The 17,739-nt window shown below is 35.9% G+C and overlaps 1 protein-coding gene across 3 annotated transcripts; it reads left to right on the top strand.

Annotated features, from left to right (window-relative positions):
• Positions 1 to 395: 395 nt before the first annotated feature.
• LOC103702448 (E3 ubiquitin-protein ligase ORTHRUS 2-like) lies at positions 396 to 16,446 on the top strand. 3 transcript variants are annotated; one of them, XM_026802736.4, is made up of 10 exons: positions 475 to 1,192; positions 1,760 to 1,830; positions 10,457 to 10,989; positions 11,255 to 11,380; positions 11,820 to 11,919; positions 12,007 to 12,068; positions 14,272 to 14,374; positions 14,999 to 15,137; positions 15,269 to 15,486; positions 15,628 to 16,446. In XM_026802736.4, the coding sequence occupies exons 1-10, from the start codon at positions 1,153 to 1,155 to the stop codon at positions 16,042 to 16,044; spliced, it is 1,809 nt and encodes a 602-aa protein (XP_026658537.2). In that variant the 5' UTR covers positions 475 to 1,152; the 3' UTR covers positions 16,045 to 16,446. The 3 variants fall into 3 exon arrangements, with proteins under 3 accessions (XP_008783108.3, XP_026658537.2, XP_088562728.2); XM_088706602.2 differs by having other exon boundaries at positions 605 to 1,196; XM_008784886.6 differs by lacking the exon at positions 1,760 to 1,830 and having other exon boundaries at positions 396 to 1,192.
• Positions 16,447 to 17,739: the final 1,293 nt, after the last annotated feature.

Below are 17,739 nucleotides of genomic sequence, written 5' to 3'. Positions count from 1 at the left end.
AATCATGCCAGCCCTATACTAGCATAGCTTGTTGACACTAGAAATAGACATTTGCCGGATAATACAAAAACGTAATATATTGCAAAAAAGACTTGGCTACCTTACTCAATCGCCTTTCAGAGAAAGTCACAATAACAAATTAACATACATTTGTTACATGAACTTAAGTCACAATAACAAATTAACATACATTTGCTACATGAACTTCATATTATGATCACTAGACAAAAATCATAACAAATAAAACAATCACGTTGACTCTTCTTCCTCCCACTATGATTAATACTAATGCATATGCTAATCCTTGTTAAAATTTTAAATTGTGTCACACACAAGAAAACTGACACTAATCCCTAAATCGCTAACATAACTCTAGAACCTTCTAAGATTTTCAAATGGCCAGGAAAAAGGAAAAAAAGAATTTCACAAAGCAAGGTTCTTTGTTATTTAGGAAATGATTCGCTCATTTTCCATATAGCCCCCAAAATCTAGCACCAGATCAGTATATAGCGAAGCGAACCTTCGACTTTCCCCTTGGAGGTGGGGAAATTCAAAACACCCTCCTGTTTTTTCGAAACCCCGCCCACTTTCTTCCACCCGTTTACCAAAACCCCACCCGCCCCTCTCCTCCCCCATATCCCCACCAAAATCCTAAGCCCGAGATCTCATCGTCTCTCCCTGTCTTCCTCGCTCGCTCGATCACCCTCCATCGCCTTCTCCGATGGCCCCGGCCTGCGATCTCCCCTGCGACGGCGACGGCGTCTGCATGGTCTGCAAGGTGGCACCGCCGGAGGCGGAGGTGGTGCTCTGTCGGACCTGCGCCACACCGTGGCACGCCCCGTGTCTCGCCCGCCCGCCGGAGACCCTCGCCTCCGTCGCCGATTGGGAGTGCCCCGACTGCTCCCCGTCGGCCGCTACGTCGATCCCCGCCCCCGCCCCCGCCCCCGCCCTGTCCGGCGCCTCCGGCGACCTGATCGCCTCCATCCGGGCGATCGAGGCCGATACATCGCTGACCGAGGAGGAGAAGGCGAGGCGGCGGCAGGCGCTGGTGAGCGGAGGCGCGGCGCAGACCGTCGATGAGGAGAAGGGAAAGAAGAATAAAGGCGAAGGGGAGGACGACGACGTTCTCGATCTCTTCGACGAGAAGTTCAAATGTGCCTTCTGCATGCAGTTGCCGGAGCGACCGGTCACCGTTAGTACTGATTTCCCCCTTTTCTCCATTTCCCCACTCTTTTGTTACTAAAATCTGATGACTAATATTGTTCAAAAAAGCTGTGATCGGAGACTGATGGATGCCCTTGTCTCGATCTGCAGAGATTTTTAGATATAATTTGAAAGTCAAAGATATCTGTTCAATTTATTTTTTCTCGACGTAACATTTGCTATCTTGCTCCTTGGGCTGCTCACCGGACAAAATAATAGCTTTACTCAAATCTTTAGTATCTAATCTGTGATGTCTCTCGATTCATATGATCTTTGAGTGTTTATGTTAGCATCGTTCCGTCCGTATATCTGTCTTTCTTGTATGTTTTTTATCATGAATTAGAGAACATGCAGATAAGTATGATTATAGAGCCTAAAATCGAGTCTATAATGAATTTCTGTGGTCTGATCCGTTCGATTTTTTCTAATACAACAAACTCCAACAAAATAGTTAAGTCAAACCCCTTGTTTGATATCTGCTAGGGTTTTTACTATTCATTTCATAGGAGAAGTTTCAAGGAGATGCATACGATTTTTTTTTTTTTTTTGTCATTAGGAAAGATCGAACTCTTACCAAGGAGAGTTGGATTGTGGGAGAAGCTGAGCAAAATTGAGGAGGCAAAAAAGGTGATCATTAGTTGTTTGTGTTCATGTCTAATTTTCAGGGTTCTTGTAGCTTAAAGTTGATATTAACAAAGTTTTCTTTATTTATTTATCAGCCTTTTTTCTGTAATCTCTGTTTATTAATAAATGAGCATCAGAGTTTTTTTTTTTTAAAAAAAATCATTTTTTTTGGGATAGTTGCATTATATTCTAAATAACCAGCTTTCTCCCGAGTATTTTGGTTATCTTGTAATTCTGACCATACATCTTGCATTATATGCTTATCCTTCCCTTTCACGATGAAATGATTTTTTTCCCTCTCCTTTTTAATATTTTACATTGTCGGGAACTTGTTAAAATGTTTTACACGTTTTTATTTTCACGCCTTTTTTTATGAATTAATTTGTTTTGTGGCTCATGGGGGTGGGCTTTGGTGCAATGGTATGGTTGCTCTATTGTGACTTGGCTATATAATTTGACCTTCCCCAGACCTTGCAAAGCAGGAGCCTCATGCATAGGGATGCTCTTTTTTTATTTACTCTATGGTTCATGTGTTCTAAATTGCATTCATCTATCTCTTTCTCTTCATGTTTCTTGCTGAGGGCCTGCATATTTGACAAATGATAAAGTATTGTTTGAACCTGCAATTGCTCTTAGTGATATATAGAGAGAAGCAGCATGCCTTTGCCCAACAATGGTCAGTGATCCTTCATTCTTCTTGTATAGCCATTAAAAAAACCTTGCTCCTTGTTTTCTTCCCTATATTTGTCCTTTTTTCTCATTCCTTTTTTAAATACAAATTTTGCTTGTGTTATATCTGTATTAATGAGCTGAAAGTATGAACCTTATTGTTTTTCAATTCTGCTCACCTGCTGCAATTAGCTGTCCTTCAAGCTTATTATAAAATTCTTTTCCTTTTAGTTCTCTGTCTTGCATTTTGCTTTGGTTGGACTTAAATCAGCGAGTGTAGATACTATAATCTAGTTAGCATCAAAGCATCTCACTGCTTAGATAAATGGTTATTCTGCTACTGATTTATGTAATGCAAAATGTTTCATGTGGTTGCTTGAAGGACATAGCCTTTTAGCGGTAGAAGTGGTTAGATTTAATAGTTGGAGCTCCGAAGTTGATAAAAGTAGAAGTCAGAGAAGTGGAAGAATCGACATTTTGAAATTCATTATCAAAAACATGATCAAAGTCACTCAAAATTGAAAATTTAGTTGCCACATATTATGGTAGTATTCTTGACCTAAATGCCAATATTTATCAATATTGGCCAGATGTTGAGATGCTTTATATGGATATGTTGGCCATTTTTCTTTGTTGATATAAGCTAGTATACATTGAAAAGTTTGATTGATATACTTGTTGTCTTGGTTGATATTTTTCAACATATATGCAAAAATATATCCTGATATAATCATGTCCTTGATAATCATGATTGAGATGAAGATGTCCTTTAAATTTTTCTAATTCAAGCTAAAATATGTCCCTAGTATCTTAGAAGACATAGTTGAGATGTCCATAGTTTTGGTTCTTTATTGATGTGAGTATTCATTTGTTATTCCTTACATTTTTATAGGTATTATTAGGCACTTGTCATATAATTAATTATCTTTTTTCATATGTGCATTTGAAAAGGTTATGCTGTTAACTGCAAAAATAAACAAAAAAGAAAAAACAGAGTCATAGAAGTAGTTAAAAAAGCTGCTGTGTTTGAAAATATATGTTAATTCTTTTTTTGTGCTAATCCATGAGCTGCCAAATTTAATGTGTATGGTTATGGTCTAATATCATATTAAGATTCGTTTATGCTGAATAAGCAAAAAATGATAGTTCATATACCTTATCTAGATCATAGAATATATTGATTTTATATAACATTCTTGTTAATGCTACTTTCTTAACTACATTGCATAATAAGTTTGATGATTAAATTTGCCGTAAGTGGTGTTATGTTTACAATGTTGTACAAATTATATTTAATTTAATGTTAATATTAATCCCTATGTTTATGTAGTGGTGCCACTACCACATCACTACTACATAAACAATGCTATATCTTTTCTTAAGTATAAGTACATGTGTTTGAATGTAAACAATGTAAAACTGTCTCTATTTTCTTTTTTGTATTTTTGCTTTTCTTGAACTATGTCTGAGTTTTGAGCTTCTTTCTTGTTAATTCATGAAGAGATATTAATATTTTTTAATTTTCAGCTATGTTCGCCAAATTTTAATATCCAACTGTGATATTGGTTGAAATTTTTGGAATCTTGATAATTTAAATTTATGAAAAATGTTCAAACAATTTATTTTTTCCATTTTGGTTTGAGCTTGGTATTGGTTAAGATTTATTCTAAAATCTTTTCAAATGAACCCATTTAAAATATGTCATGATAAGCCTAGCATAGCGATTTCTAATATTAAATGGGCTTTCACTTCATTTAAGACAAGTTTAAGATATAATCATGGGACTTGTTCCAAAAAAAAGATTACTTGTCAACAAGAAATTACAGTGGAACATTAAATGAAGACTTAAGAAGGCATGATATTAGGCTTATAAGCAATCCATTTAGACTATTAATTCTTTAGAGACTAAGAATTGATCTTATCGTAAATTTTGTGGGGATAAATGGTGCAATTCATAATCAACTCTCACTTTGATGGGTTCCCACTAGCTGTTTGTAGTTTTGCATTTTGGTCTTATTGAGAGACAGTTTCTTCTTTCAACTACTTGTGGCATTGGAGAGGACCCATAGAGGGCCCAGGGAAAGATTTGAGTAAGAAAGGCTGCATGATGGAGTCAGAGAGTTGGGAGTTGTGTGGGAGCTCCCTTTCTGTAATTGTCTCAAACACAACATCATGTGAACTGCCATTATATGCTACTACAATCCCTAATGGACAAATTCAGCTGATATATGGGCTTATATGGTTGAATGCTTATATAGAAATAAGGCACCACCTTTCTTCTATTACTTTCTTGCGATCAGTTATACTAATAATATTTTTTATACTCTGAGCAATTTTATCAAATCCTTTTAGAGCATGGTCTTTAGTGCCTTTACTTGACATTTTAAGGCCTATGACCCTCTTTTGTACAAGTTTTTTTTTGCCTTGAATATGTTAAGCCCTTTTTGGTCTCTTCTTTAAATGGATGGCTTTGGGAAGGAAGCCTCGCCTATTTTTGGCTCATGAAAGTTATTTTTCTTCATCATTGGAGGCATCTTTGTATTTAGTCTATTTTTCAAATTTATGTAAAGGGTATATATATTCCCTTTTTTTGGTTGTCTTGATATTGCTTGAGATTGGTGTACTTTTAGAACTCCTACATTCTACCAGTTGGTTTTAGTGGAAACCTGTGCATATAACAATTTAATGCAGTGGAGAATTGGGCACTTGTGCTATGTTAATGGCTGCAAATAGGTTGTTTCAGATTAGAATATTTCTTAAGGCTCTTGTGTCCAAGCTATTAACAAATAGTTTGTTGATAGGGTTTGCGAAATTTATTCTAGGAAATAGTTGGTTGATAGGGTCTGTGAAATTTATTCTAGATTTAATAAGGCTAGATTTGATATTTTAGCTTGTTGCATATTTTTCAAAGCATGTATGACTATCATTAGTCATTTCATGCCTACTTTCATTTTTACTATAGATAGGTAGGTGTTTAATCCAATGTTTTTGAATGTTGAGATATAAATCATGTTGATGGGACATTCTTATTTGGATGAATTGAGGTCGCAGTTTATCTCTGGTAAAATGGAAGGTGTGGTAAGAGAACTGAGATATTGCAATCCAATAGCTAGATTAATATATAAAAGCCAAGATATTGTTATCTCGGCAAATATAGTAAAATTTAGATCTAATACTATTTTAAGGCATTTATTTTGATACTATAAAAATATATTAAGGTTATATAAAAGGAAGGAAAAATCTTGGTTGATATTGTTATTGTGTTACTTGATATCTCGGCATACATTAGTTTTGTTGGCTGAGATAATATGGGCTAGGATTTTGAATATATCATATTGGTGTGCCTTGTAGCAATGCAAATCGGTATCTTGGTTGAGATCAACAACTCCCTCCCCTAAAACACACATAGATATTTATTTATTTATCCAAATAGAGGGCATAGCCCCATGGAGCATTAAATAAGCAAATAGATCCTGATCTATTAATTTAAGTGCGGTTTGACAGAGGTTTAGACATTATCAATTCCAATTCTACTTGATCTTATCTCAATCACTTGTCTGCCAGGCTTGCCAATTGATAGGTTCTCTTAATAATGTGGGAAGGCTTGAAAGCATTAACCTGCTTTGTGTACTACAAATATTCTTTAGAATGGGATGGTGGAGATGCTAATAGGTGGTGAAAACCTTGGTTTGATCTTTCTAAATTTGCTTCATATTGCAGTAAGCTAGTAACTTTGGGAAACTATATAATCAATCCAAAAGGACTTAGAAAATGCCAAGAAGGTTTTTCACAGTTTGTCTTAAATTCTGATTCTCTATATAGCTAAATGGCAAGCCTTCATAGTTAATTAAGTAAACTTATAATAATATATATGAGTATGGATCAAGGTTGTAAGTACTATATGATGTCCTGTGCCAGCATATAATGGGTATAGTAGTATGTGCTAGTGGCACATAGTTGTGCCACATGCTGATATAGGACTAGCTTGATATGTTTTATCTGAATAGACTGACATTGCCTTTGCTTTAATCCTCGGTTTGGATGGGTCATATATTACTCGCCATCTCAAACTTTGAGTGATTAACGACTATTTCCTAATTACAACCTTGGATGAAATTGTTATATATATATATATATATATATATATAGAGAGAGAGAGAGAGAGAGAGAGAGAGAGAGAGAGAGAGAGAGAGAGAGAGAGAGAGAGAGGGAGGGTATGCTTGGCTGCACTCAAATGGATTCTCACTTAGATGAGGTCAGGTCTAGATTAGATGATGGAGGTCCTACATCGATGATTTGAGCTATTCTTGTGATCTACTACTTGTAAATTGCTTACAAAAAAATTCATGCGATTTTGAGGCTTCTAGCCTATGCATCATGTGGTTAAGAAAACATGTATTGTTTCATGTTCTTTAAGCTATCCAATATTTTGACCCCTTGATGCATAAGCTAGGGATCTCCAAATCACATGACTTTTGGTATGTATGCAGTTTCGAGATAATAGATCGCATCTAATGGCTCAAATCATTGATGTGGGCCTATCATCTCATCCAGACCTAGCTAGATTTGATTGGAGATCCATTAGTATGTAGCCAAGTCCATCTCTCTCTCTCTCTATCTATATACATATAGCTAATTTAAACTGGAGCATCCAAAGAGAATTGAACTATATTTGGTCTAGTTGTGGCTAAAGTTGTATATGTTATATAATTGTGAGTTGATCCTTTTACATCCAACTTTAATTGCAGGGACATGCTTTGCATGATTCTCCATGTCAATGTAGCAATTACTTGCATTATCCATAATTGGCATTCAATTGCACGAGAACAAATAATTTTGCCTGGACTTGCATTTAGGAAGAAGAACTTTAATTTCATATTCCTTTTTTGGTGTTTATTTATTAAACTTCCTAATTTTAACAGATGCATTTCATTGAATATTTTATTGAAAATTGGTTAGCGTTAGGAGCCAGTAATTAGTATAGTTAAGAATGACATTTATGCACACCTACATGGTCTTGTCTTTCTTTTGTTTCCAGAAATTTTTCCAAGACCTCTTAGCTTACTTGGTGCATAGTAAACTAGATTTGACCGACTGGTTGATACTAAACAACCAGGCTATTCAAATTTTGTAACTCGATATAGGATTGCCTTCTCTCCTAACTTTCTCAGTCAAGCTCAAATTATTTTTTCATCCCTATTGCTTAACAAATGTCCACAACTTGTTGATTACACCATATTATTCAACAACCTTCTTAGTTGTCATGATTTGAGAGAAAAGCCAAGCCAGTCTTTTATTGTCGAAGCATAGTAACTAGAAACTTCTACCTAGTGTTCTCTGTGCACTTCAGAGCCTTATTTGCATCTCACTGCTGCACTTACTCCTTGTTACTCTAAATATTTGAGATTATTGGTTTCCTGCTCCAGCATCTGAATATACCTTGACACCTTATCCTCATTTGGGTAATGAAGCCTAAAAGAAGATAATGCTTTTGGAGATGGATTGACACAATATCTTCTCCTGACTTGCACTTGTGGAAGGATATCATGATGTTGTCAAGGAGATTTTTGCATAAATAAACCAATATTTCTTGCAAGAACAGCATTATACAGAGTATAATTTTAGATTTTGGGTTGTAAGTGGCAATATACTGAGTATAATATTTGATTTTGAGTTGTAAGCCATTCCCATGCTTCCCCCTTCGATCTTCGGTAAGAGAATTATGAAGAAGATGGAAACTTCTAGTCGAAGGCTTTGCTTTATGCTCTTCATCATCTTGAACATCCTCTTAAATATCTTATCTAACTCCTTGTTTTTGTGTGGTCACCATATTTTTGCTTCTGTTATCGGTTTTTCAGCTTATCACCTCGATTTTTGACATATTTCTCTTGTTGTAACATCACTACTTTTCTGATTAGTTGGCATGAAAAGAAGGTGAAAAAAAGACAATGGAGGTTTGCAAGAGGTTGTGTGTCTTAATAAGAGTTTTTCAAATGGAGAGAAATGACAAGCGGTAACAGAGAAAAAGAGATGATAATTTTATTGTTAGCCCACCATTGGTATACATGATTATAATAGTTCACTTGTGACTCACTGTAAATTCATCAGCTTATACAATCTATACAAAACAGGTTATGGCAAGCTCAAAACTATGTACTGGTCACTAATTGGGTCCTTTAAAAGTCTATGACGTTCTCTAAACCCTTCTGTAAAGAAAAAAGTTTTTCGCTTATAATGCCCTAGAAAAATGTCAGCATTATTGATCAATCCGTAATTTTTTAAAATGCATATTTACAACAGATCATGCCAATGGAAGGAACTTGAAATGTTTTAGATGTTATACCTAATTTCTGTGTGCGTCCATCGGATTTAATCCAGAACTTGTTATATTTTACCCTAATTTATGTGTGTGCCCTTCCTTTTAGTGATATTTCCATTTTTCCCTTTTATTGAATATAGGATCTTTTTGGAAATGTGGAATGCTAGAGAAATTCAAATTATGTGAGACTTAGAAGATGTCATAGAGTCCAGGGAGAGCTTTTCTTCTTATTCTTTGTCAGGCAAAAATTGTGCTCTCTAATGCATGAAAATTTTGTTACTCCTTTCCAATGCGTATCGAGGAATAACTTCACCAACCACTATCATGTCCAAAGCCTGTGTATTGCTCCAAATTTGAAGCTCAAATAGGTTTATTGAAGTAGTGGATATTGGAACTTAGAAGTATCTTAAAGCTTCAATATAATCCTCTTTGAAGTAAAAAAAAGATATCCATCTCTGATGAGGAATCAAGAATTTGGGGTTTCAGATTGTGAAAAGATATGAAAGATTGGTGGCTGTGCATTAGCAATCTATTTAAGAGTGCTCAGTCAAAGAAAGCCCACTTCTCATTAATGTTTGGGGTATCATGTTTTCATTTGTCATGGGACCAGGAGTTGAGAAACTTTTTGTTTTTGTCAGAGGTTGGCTTGGAGAGAATTAGATTTGTGAATGGGTTTTGATGTGGGTAAAACCATCATTTCTGGTGTAGATTGAACTAGAGTTTTCAATGACTTTTGATGTTTCTGCTTTAGGTTAACATAAATCTGTCGTAGCGAAGTCATATATATACCTAATAATGAAGTTCCTTCAGAAACAACCTTATAATTGTATATTGTATGGGGTATTGCACAAACAACCATTAAAATGGAACCAACTTAAAAATTTACCGTATTAAGAAATAGTTACGAAATCACTGAAGACATGATTGGATGAGCGGCATGAGCTACAGCTTAAAACAGACATTCTTGAACACTATCAGGATTTTCTGAAAATAACTTGAAACTAATTTGAGAATCACATCATTGCCGTTATTTCCAAATGTTTTTCCTATATGGAGCTTTTCATTGCTTGGGATTTGGTTGCTATATTAAGGAAGTATTCACACTTGAACTATGTCTGAGCGATGCTAAATCATACACATTCAAGCTTTATCTGTTATTTAACTGAAAATGACCGAGCTTTTTTTGAACAAGTTGGTTCATTTCCAAAGCCTACATTTTCCTGTTAAGGCATGGATCATTTTAGTAGATATTATGGTAGGCTGCTAATTTGTTGTAAATCATATAAGAACTGTGTTGAATTCCTGGTTAAGTTAACTCTGAGCAAGAGTGGGACCTGTATAAAAATCAGTGTTAGTTGGCTAGCTACGAAACAAGGACGTGGATATGAGATACTAAAAGGTAGGATATAGATCCGATGAATATGACGATAAATAAGTATCACTTGTTTACATTTGTAACCATATTATATTTTGTAGATATTGATGGTAGTTTAGTTTGCAAACAATTTTACAGTTCTAGATCTCTCCATTTTCTTTCTGTTCAATTTTAGATATTGATCTCTGAATTTTTGAATTTTTTCTTATAATTGTTTTATATTTGAATTTTGATCCCCTGTTGATTTCCTTTTCTTGCTCCTGCAGACGCCCTGTGGTCACAACTTCTGCCTAAAATGTTTCCAGAAATGGGTCGGGCAAGGTAAACGTAAATGTGCAAAGTGTCGGGATCATATCCCAGCCAGTATGGCATCCCAGCCAAGAATTAATTCAGCACTTGTTGTTGCTATTCGCATGGCAAAGACCACAAAATTAGCATCAACGGGTAATTCAATACGTGTATATCATTTTGTGCGCAATGAGAGCAGACCTGAGAAAGCATTCACTACCGAGCGGGCCAAAAAGGCTGGGAAGTCGAATGCTTGCAGTGGTCAAATCTTTGTTACAGTCCCTCCTGATCATTTTGGTCCAATCCTTGCTGAGCATGACCCCAAAAGGAGCAAGGGTGTGTTGGTAGGGGAGTTATGGGAGGACCGTATGGAATGCAGACAATGGGGTGCCCACTTGCCTCATGTTGCAGGAATTGCAGGGCAGTCTGAACAAGGCGCTCAATCAGTTGCACTGTCAGGAGGGTATGAAGATGATGAAGATCATGGAGATTGGTTCCTCTACACTGGGAGGTACTGTAGTTTGAGCTAGCTGCTAGCTTAACTATATTATTGAAATTAATTGGTTTATTGGCTAATAATATAAAGACTCTTTTAGGAGATCTGTTGTGAGCTGCATTTTTCAAGTTTTTCTTCATAAAACAAAATTGAGAAGATCCACCTTTTTTTGTTCATTGGGCATTGACTTCTTTTTTTATATGACCTATTTTATTCCAATCTTTAGTGTTTTTTGATTCTCCATGAACAAATATGAATGTGGTTGATTTTATTGTGACAGTGGAGGGAGGGACTTGAGTGGAAACAAGCGAACAAATAAGAACCAGTCTTTTGACCAGAAATTCGAGAAGCTGAACAAAGCATTACGAGTTAGTTGCCTAAAGGGTTATCCTGTTCGAGTGGTGAGGTAGGTAGCTTGACTCTTTTGGAGAGCAAAATCATGTTACTATAGTTACAGATTATTTTTCTTCCTCAAATGGCAATAGATGCAGCAAAATTAATGTCGACATCTGTAAACATCATTCTTTCTCTTTTTTAGATTCACGATATGTTCTTTTATGGTTATGACAAAGCTTGTTGGTTATGGTTATGATATTTCTTTCATACAATATATTATATAATATCCAGTTAGTTGAGCATTAACGTTTTCATGCTTTGAAAAGGTGTTCTTGATACCAGTAAGGATGAGCATTTATGATGTGCCATCAGCTCGTGACTTCATTAAGAAGCTTTACTGTTCTTGCAATTTAATTTTGGAGCATGAAGTCATTGACTAAATAAGTTTTCAACATCCCCGCTTTACCAAACATCTCTTATTAGAATGCCATTTTTTATATTATGAGCAGATCCCATAAGGAGAAGCGTTCTTCATATGCACCTGAAAAGGGTGTGAGATATGATGGAATATACAGGATCGAGAAATGCTGGCGTAAAGTTGGTGTTCAGGTGTTCTGTTTATTTCCTCCTTTTTTGCTTGTTTGCAACTGCTTTGAAATAAATGTAGTTATTGATAATGGTTTGGAACCTGTTCAGGGTTTTAAGGTTTGCAGATATCTTTTTGTGCGATGCGATAACGGACCAGCACCATGGACAAGGTTTACCTCTTCAACTCCTTTTTCTTATCTATTGATCAATTTTGTGCATTTCCCTTTTTACACTTCTTTTTTGGAGGCACTTACTGCTGTAGCAAACAAAGATCAACATGCATATTTGTCACAAGTATCAAGGATATGATTGTTGAGTACTAGTTTAAAGTTTCTGGTCCAAATGTTGAGTACATTATCGTCAAACTATTCTCCTTATAAATATCTGAAGTCTATATGTACATGATTTATATGGTTACTGCTTGTCCGAATGCACATGACTTTTTTTTAAGAGTACATGGATTGCAACTTTCTCCGAATATCTGGGATCAGGCTTGATGGCTATGATTATTAGAATGTTTAGAGATAGAGATGGAAAAGCTAGAATGCTTGGGAGAGCATTTGGCCCAAATGCGTCCTTATGATAATTATTGATAATTCTATCCGAAAATGAAAATCCACATTGTTGATCATGATTTGCAATATCTAAGTTGCCTAGAAACAAAAAATCATGTATTTTTAGGTAATGGACAATTTTAATGGTGTGATACCATATTTTGGTTTTATTTATCATATAGAAGCATCCAAATCATCTGTATTTTGTTCAGTATGTGTTTTAGTCAAGATCAGTGATTTGGATTTTTGAATCATGTAATCCACTATATACTTTTGCTCACTATTTATATTGCTATTTTATATTTTGTGTCTTCTAGGCATTTTAGATGTTGCAGACTATGATCAATGGCATGCATTTCTATTTTAGAGGTTTATCATTAATTTTCATTGGAAATCATTGAGGCCAAGCACTCTCAGAAGCAATCTAGCTTTACTCCTTCTTTAGACACAAAAACATACATAAACATAAAGCATTCTAGCTTTATATGTAATGTATAGTTGGGCGCGGGCGTGTGTATATATATGTGCGGCTGTGGGTGTGCATGTGCTTCTACGTATGTGCATGTGTGCGCATGTATATGGAGCATTTGGGGTCAAATGCTCAAAAGCAATATAGTTTTACTTCCTCTCTGAACACAGAAACACACACACACGCACACACAAATATACACAAATTTATGTGTAATGTATGTGTGTGAGCATTTAAGGAAAAATGCTCTTGAAAGCGTTTTAGCTTAGCTTACTCCCTAGACACAAAAGCATACATATATATAAATACATACACAAATTTATATGAGATGTGCATTTGTACATGTCTGTGAGATTTGAGGACAAATGCTCTCAAAAGCATTCTAGCTTTATTCCCTCTCTAGGCATAGATCGTGATTGAATTACAACATACTGCTAAAAATTTGGGGATACTTTAACTCATTAGTTCTTTAAATTAGAGTACTAAACAGTAACAAGGAGCCATTGACACAAGGAGCCGGTAACTAGGAGGTTTGAATCGAACCTTAAGAAAGTTTTGGAGAGCTAGGGCTGGAAATGGGCTCGGGTCGGATTTTGGGCTAGGCCCGAAAGAGTTCAAATCAGGTTTGGGCTTGAATATAGAACCCATTTATTATTTGGGCCGGGCTTGGGTATGTTACTGGCACGACCCAAACCATAGCCCGAATAAGCCCCGAATGTAGGCCCGAATCAATTTGTTTTTGTATGTTGTTATTTAGAGAGAATAATAAGGAAGTAAAGAACAAATTAAAATGGATTTAGCTAAGAATAATGTATTATATATAATTTACTTGTATTACAGGAGAGAGCCTAATTTTTAACTAGCTTATTTTTTTGAAGTAATATTCTGAAATATTAAACTTCAATCGAGTTCGGGCTGGACCTCTTTGTGGCCCAAATGTGTAATTCGGACTGACGCAATCGGATTTGGGTTGGATTATTCAAATTTTTTTTGGGACTAATCTTGTTCCGAAGCCCAAAAAAAATTTGGCGTTCGGGTAGGGGCATGGCCGGCCCGGCTTGGCCCACTTCCAGCCCTAGGAGGAGCTAATAGATGATAGAGAGTGAGGAAAATCCTTTTTAGGCAGTAAAAATCTTTGTTAGAGATTGCTCTGTTTATTAGAATGCCTTGAGTACAAGTGAATGAAGGGCTGGTTGAGAGAAGGGAGATTCCAATAAAAATTGGATGGAGAAAGTAATAGAAGTTATATGAAGCGATGTTTATGGTACGAATTTTATTGTCTTTTGTTATGTTTATGGACTACCTGGAGCTAGTTTGTAACCCCATTTTTCCTTATGGCATTGGATGCAGTGATGAACATGGTGATCGCCCTAGACCTTTGCCTGTAATTCAAGAATTGAAGCATGCCACTGATACTACAGTAAGGAAGCAAAGCCCAGCATGGGATTATGATGTATGGACATGCTCCCCCCTTCCTCCTTCTATTTTTAAATTGCATGGTATTTGTTGAGCAAATGCGAGAAATTTCCACCAATTCTGCAAAAAATTATTAACTTACATTTGACAGTTTTTTAATTCATGAGTTAAAAAAAGAAAAATACAGCTATATATATAGCTACAGTTTTCTTTTTTTAATTGATGAAGCAAAAAACTGTCAAAATTAGTTACTAGTTTTTAATTGATGAGCTAATTCAGCAATTAATAAAGAAAACTACAGCTATATATGTATGTACGTATGTATGTATTATCCTAGATCAAGTATCCATAGCAAGACCTTTCTCGTATCAACTTTTCTTAAATGATACTGACCATTAGCAAAGTTGAGTTTCTACCTGTAATTTTCATTAGTGGCTCAGCTGCATCAGTATGACTGCTTTAACAATTTTTATTATCAATATATCTGTTGAGCATTTGTATCTCTGACAGCTCAAAAGAATGTTATCTGTTGCTCTACAACATCTTGCACTCATGTTTTATATAATGATTCATATCTCTACAGATGAGGTTTTCATTGATATTAATATTAGAATAGCCTTCTAGAGATTCCATTCTGCACTTTTGTGCTTTCTTTATGCAGGAAGAACATGGTTGGAGATGGACTAGGCCTCCACCGCAGAGCAAAAGGTGTGCATCTTCTGGAAAATCAGAAAAGAAGAGAGGAAGGAAAGCAAACAAGCACAGCCAGAGCACGTCTGTGAGGGAGAGACTGTTGAAAGGTCCGTCTTCTGTGAACCTTACTTGTATATTGGTTCAACATTTCAGTGCTTCCCCGTCATTCAAATCACCATGGATGCTTGATTTCTTTTATTTAGTAATTCTTCTCAAACATTGCTCATCGATTTTGCAGAATTCAGCTGCCTAATTTGTGGGAAAGTGATGAGTCTTCCACTCACAACACCATGTGCTCATAACTTTTGCAAGCAGTGTTTGTTAGGATCATATCCTGATCAGTCATTTGTGCGGGAGAGAACGCGTGAAGGAGGTCGAACCCTTCGTGCACAGAAAATTGTTAAGAAGTGCCCTTCTTGTCCAAATGACATCTCTGATTTTTTACAGAATCCACAGGTAATGGATTCTTGTAAAATACAACTCAAATGAAGTTTTAAATGGGAAACCATATAGAAAACCAGAACCAAAGGAAAATTGAGAAGAGTAAAAAACCTTTGTTCTTCTGCTAAGCAACAACTTATTTTCTGCTCGTTCCAGGTTAATAGAGAGCTTATGGATCTGATAGAATCACTCCAACAGAAAACAGCAGATGAGAATGTTGAGTTTAGTGAGGAAGGAAGTGCTGTTGTAGACAAGTCTGAAGAAGAAAGTAATTCTGGGAATGAGAAGCTGAATAATTATGGAAGTGACTCCATGGATGACAAGGAGAGTGATGAACAAATTAATGGTTTAGAGGGAAAGAGACCTACTGAGGAATCTATTGCACTAGGGGAGAAGCAGCTTGAGTCGGTAGGTGGAGACTCTGAGGTTAATGCTGAGGAAGTAGGAGAGGACTACTCAAGCCACATGCACAGAACTGTCAACCAGGGCTCCCGGAAGCGGAGGAAAGCTGTCGCTCAGAAAAGAGCTGGTAAGAAGGCTAAAAGGGGCAAGGGTAATAATGTTATGGAGTGAAATGGGGAAGATTTTAATGAAGACCATGACTGACCGTTTGAACTTTGTAAACAATGAAGTGAGGTCTCCAAGCTTGGACAAGAGCTTCTAGTTCTCCAGCTTTCCACGAGCAGAAGAGTAATTGTCTTTTAAGTGCTTTGTTTCTGAACTGTCTTTCATTTGTTTGTGGCTCTTTATGAACGAGGGAGTTGAAAATCTTCATTTGGTGGTACTGTTTAATGCGCCTACTTATTTCCATTTTAAAGATGCCTGATGAAAGTTACTCTGACAAATCATACATTTTCTGTGCATCGTTGTTAGGCCTTTCTTCTTAGGCCTTTAAGTGAGTTCTATTTTGAGCATCGTTGTTACCATACAAATGTTTACCTGTTGCTTTAAATTAAAAAAAAACATATTGTTCAAGTTCTTGCTGTATGCTTTCAATTAAAAGATTACTTGTATCCATATGTTTTAAAATTACATTTCAGTATTCATGCATATGACCGCTTTCTAAATTTGATTAGTTTATAAGTTGGCAGGTTGCACGAGCATTCTAGGTTTTGACATCTTGATTTCTAATGCTGAACGTCTTTAGCAGGTCTGTAACTGGACTTGTGTCCTTTTAATCAATTATATTTTTAAAAAACAATAAAATAATAGCATCAAGGTGTTTGCTCGGACTTTCTATCAATTTTTGTTTGTTGCCCTTTTCCTACTGGTTTGGGAATTGTAGAAGTTAATATGAATGGGTGACATTTGCTAGATTTAGTTTTGCATGGGGCAAAATATATCTGCATCATAATCTATGATATTAGAAGTCTTGATGATTCTCATGCATGACAAAAATTGGTGCTTTAGAGGGTTTGAGTTAATCAAGTATTATAATTTCTGATTTTAATAATCTAATAAAATATCAGACAGCCAATTGATTCGAGGTGCCATTTTGCGGAGTTGTATTCATCGGAGATGATTTAGGAGGTGCTGGGGAAAGAAGTAATGGGGAAGGCGATTGGGTTAACTGTAGATGATTGCATGGAATGTAGACCAAGATGGATAAGATGACGAGTAAAAGGAAGATCAAGTGGGCTAGAGGAAGAAGCTTAAAGGAGAAGATGCTCGTCCAAAGTGACATCCGGAGAAATTCACATGCATGGGTTAACAGGATCATATTAATGATATCCTTTGTATCATAACTGTAGCCATGGGAAATACATTGAACAGGTAAAGCAGGATTTGGTGCGCTTACAAGTTGGAGAACATAGCAACAGGGGCTGCCCAATACATTTCGGGGCCTAAGGTGAATCTAATGAACAAGGCCTCTTTTTTTTTGATAATAAATTTTTTTAATAAATATAAAATACTTAAAAGAATAATATGAAAATAGATAGCTATTAAGTATACTATTTCAACAAAAATACATGAATCTATCAAAGATCGACAAGAAACCTTTTTAATTTAATATAATTTTTGAATGGAAGCACAATAAAGTAATTACCCTAAAAGAAGGGCCATGAAACTGACTAAATAACTGAGATAATACTCGGCAATACTGTTTACCATGTCAAGCAAGAGCAGAATAGGAAAAGGTCATCCCATGGCACTTCATGGTCAAGGTAAAGAAAAGAATTTATCCAGAAGGAAACCTCTCTATGAGAGAAAGTAGGGGCATTATGGGAAATTCACTCCATCTGATTAATAAAAGCCCCATCCCACCAT

This window comes from Phoenix dactylifera, chromosome 11 (assembly GCF_051530095.1).
Source record: "Phoenix dactylifera cultivar Ajwa chromosome 11, Ajwa_hap1_PhDact_Kaust_v1.1, whole genome shotgun sequence".
Classification (NCBI taxonomy): Eukaryota; Viridiplantae; Streptophyta; class Magnoliopsida; order Arecales; family Arecaceae; genus Phoenix; species Phoenix dactylifera.
The sequence above is the reverse complement of the archived record's forward strand: the minus strand, read 5'-3'. Positions and strand labels throughout refer to the sequence as shown.

What these genes read in the sequence shown, in the direction of transcription:
- LOC103702448 (XM_088706602.2), top strand. Translation starts at nt 722, where the DNA reads ATGGCCCCGGCCTGCGATCTCCCCTGCGACGGCGACGGCGTCTGCATG. An exon ending in AAATTGAGGAGGCAAAAAAG is followed by an intron (nt 1,831 to 10,456) that starts GTGATCATTAGT and finishes TTGCTCCTGCAG; the next exon opens with ACGCCCTGTGGTCACAACTT. An exon ending in GCCCAGCATGGGATTATGAT is followed by an intron (nt 14,375 to 14,998) that starts GTATGGACATGC and finishes TTCTTTATGCAG; the next exon opens with GAAGAACATGGTTGGAGATG.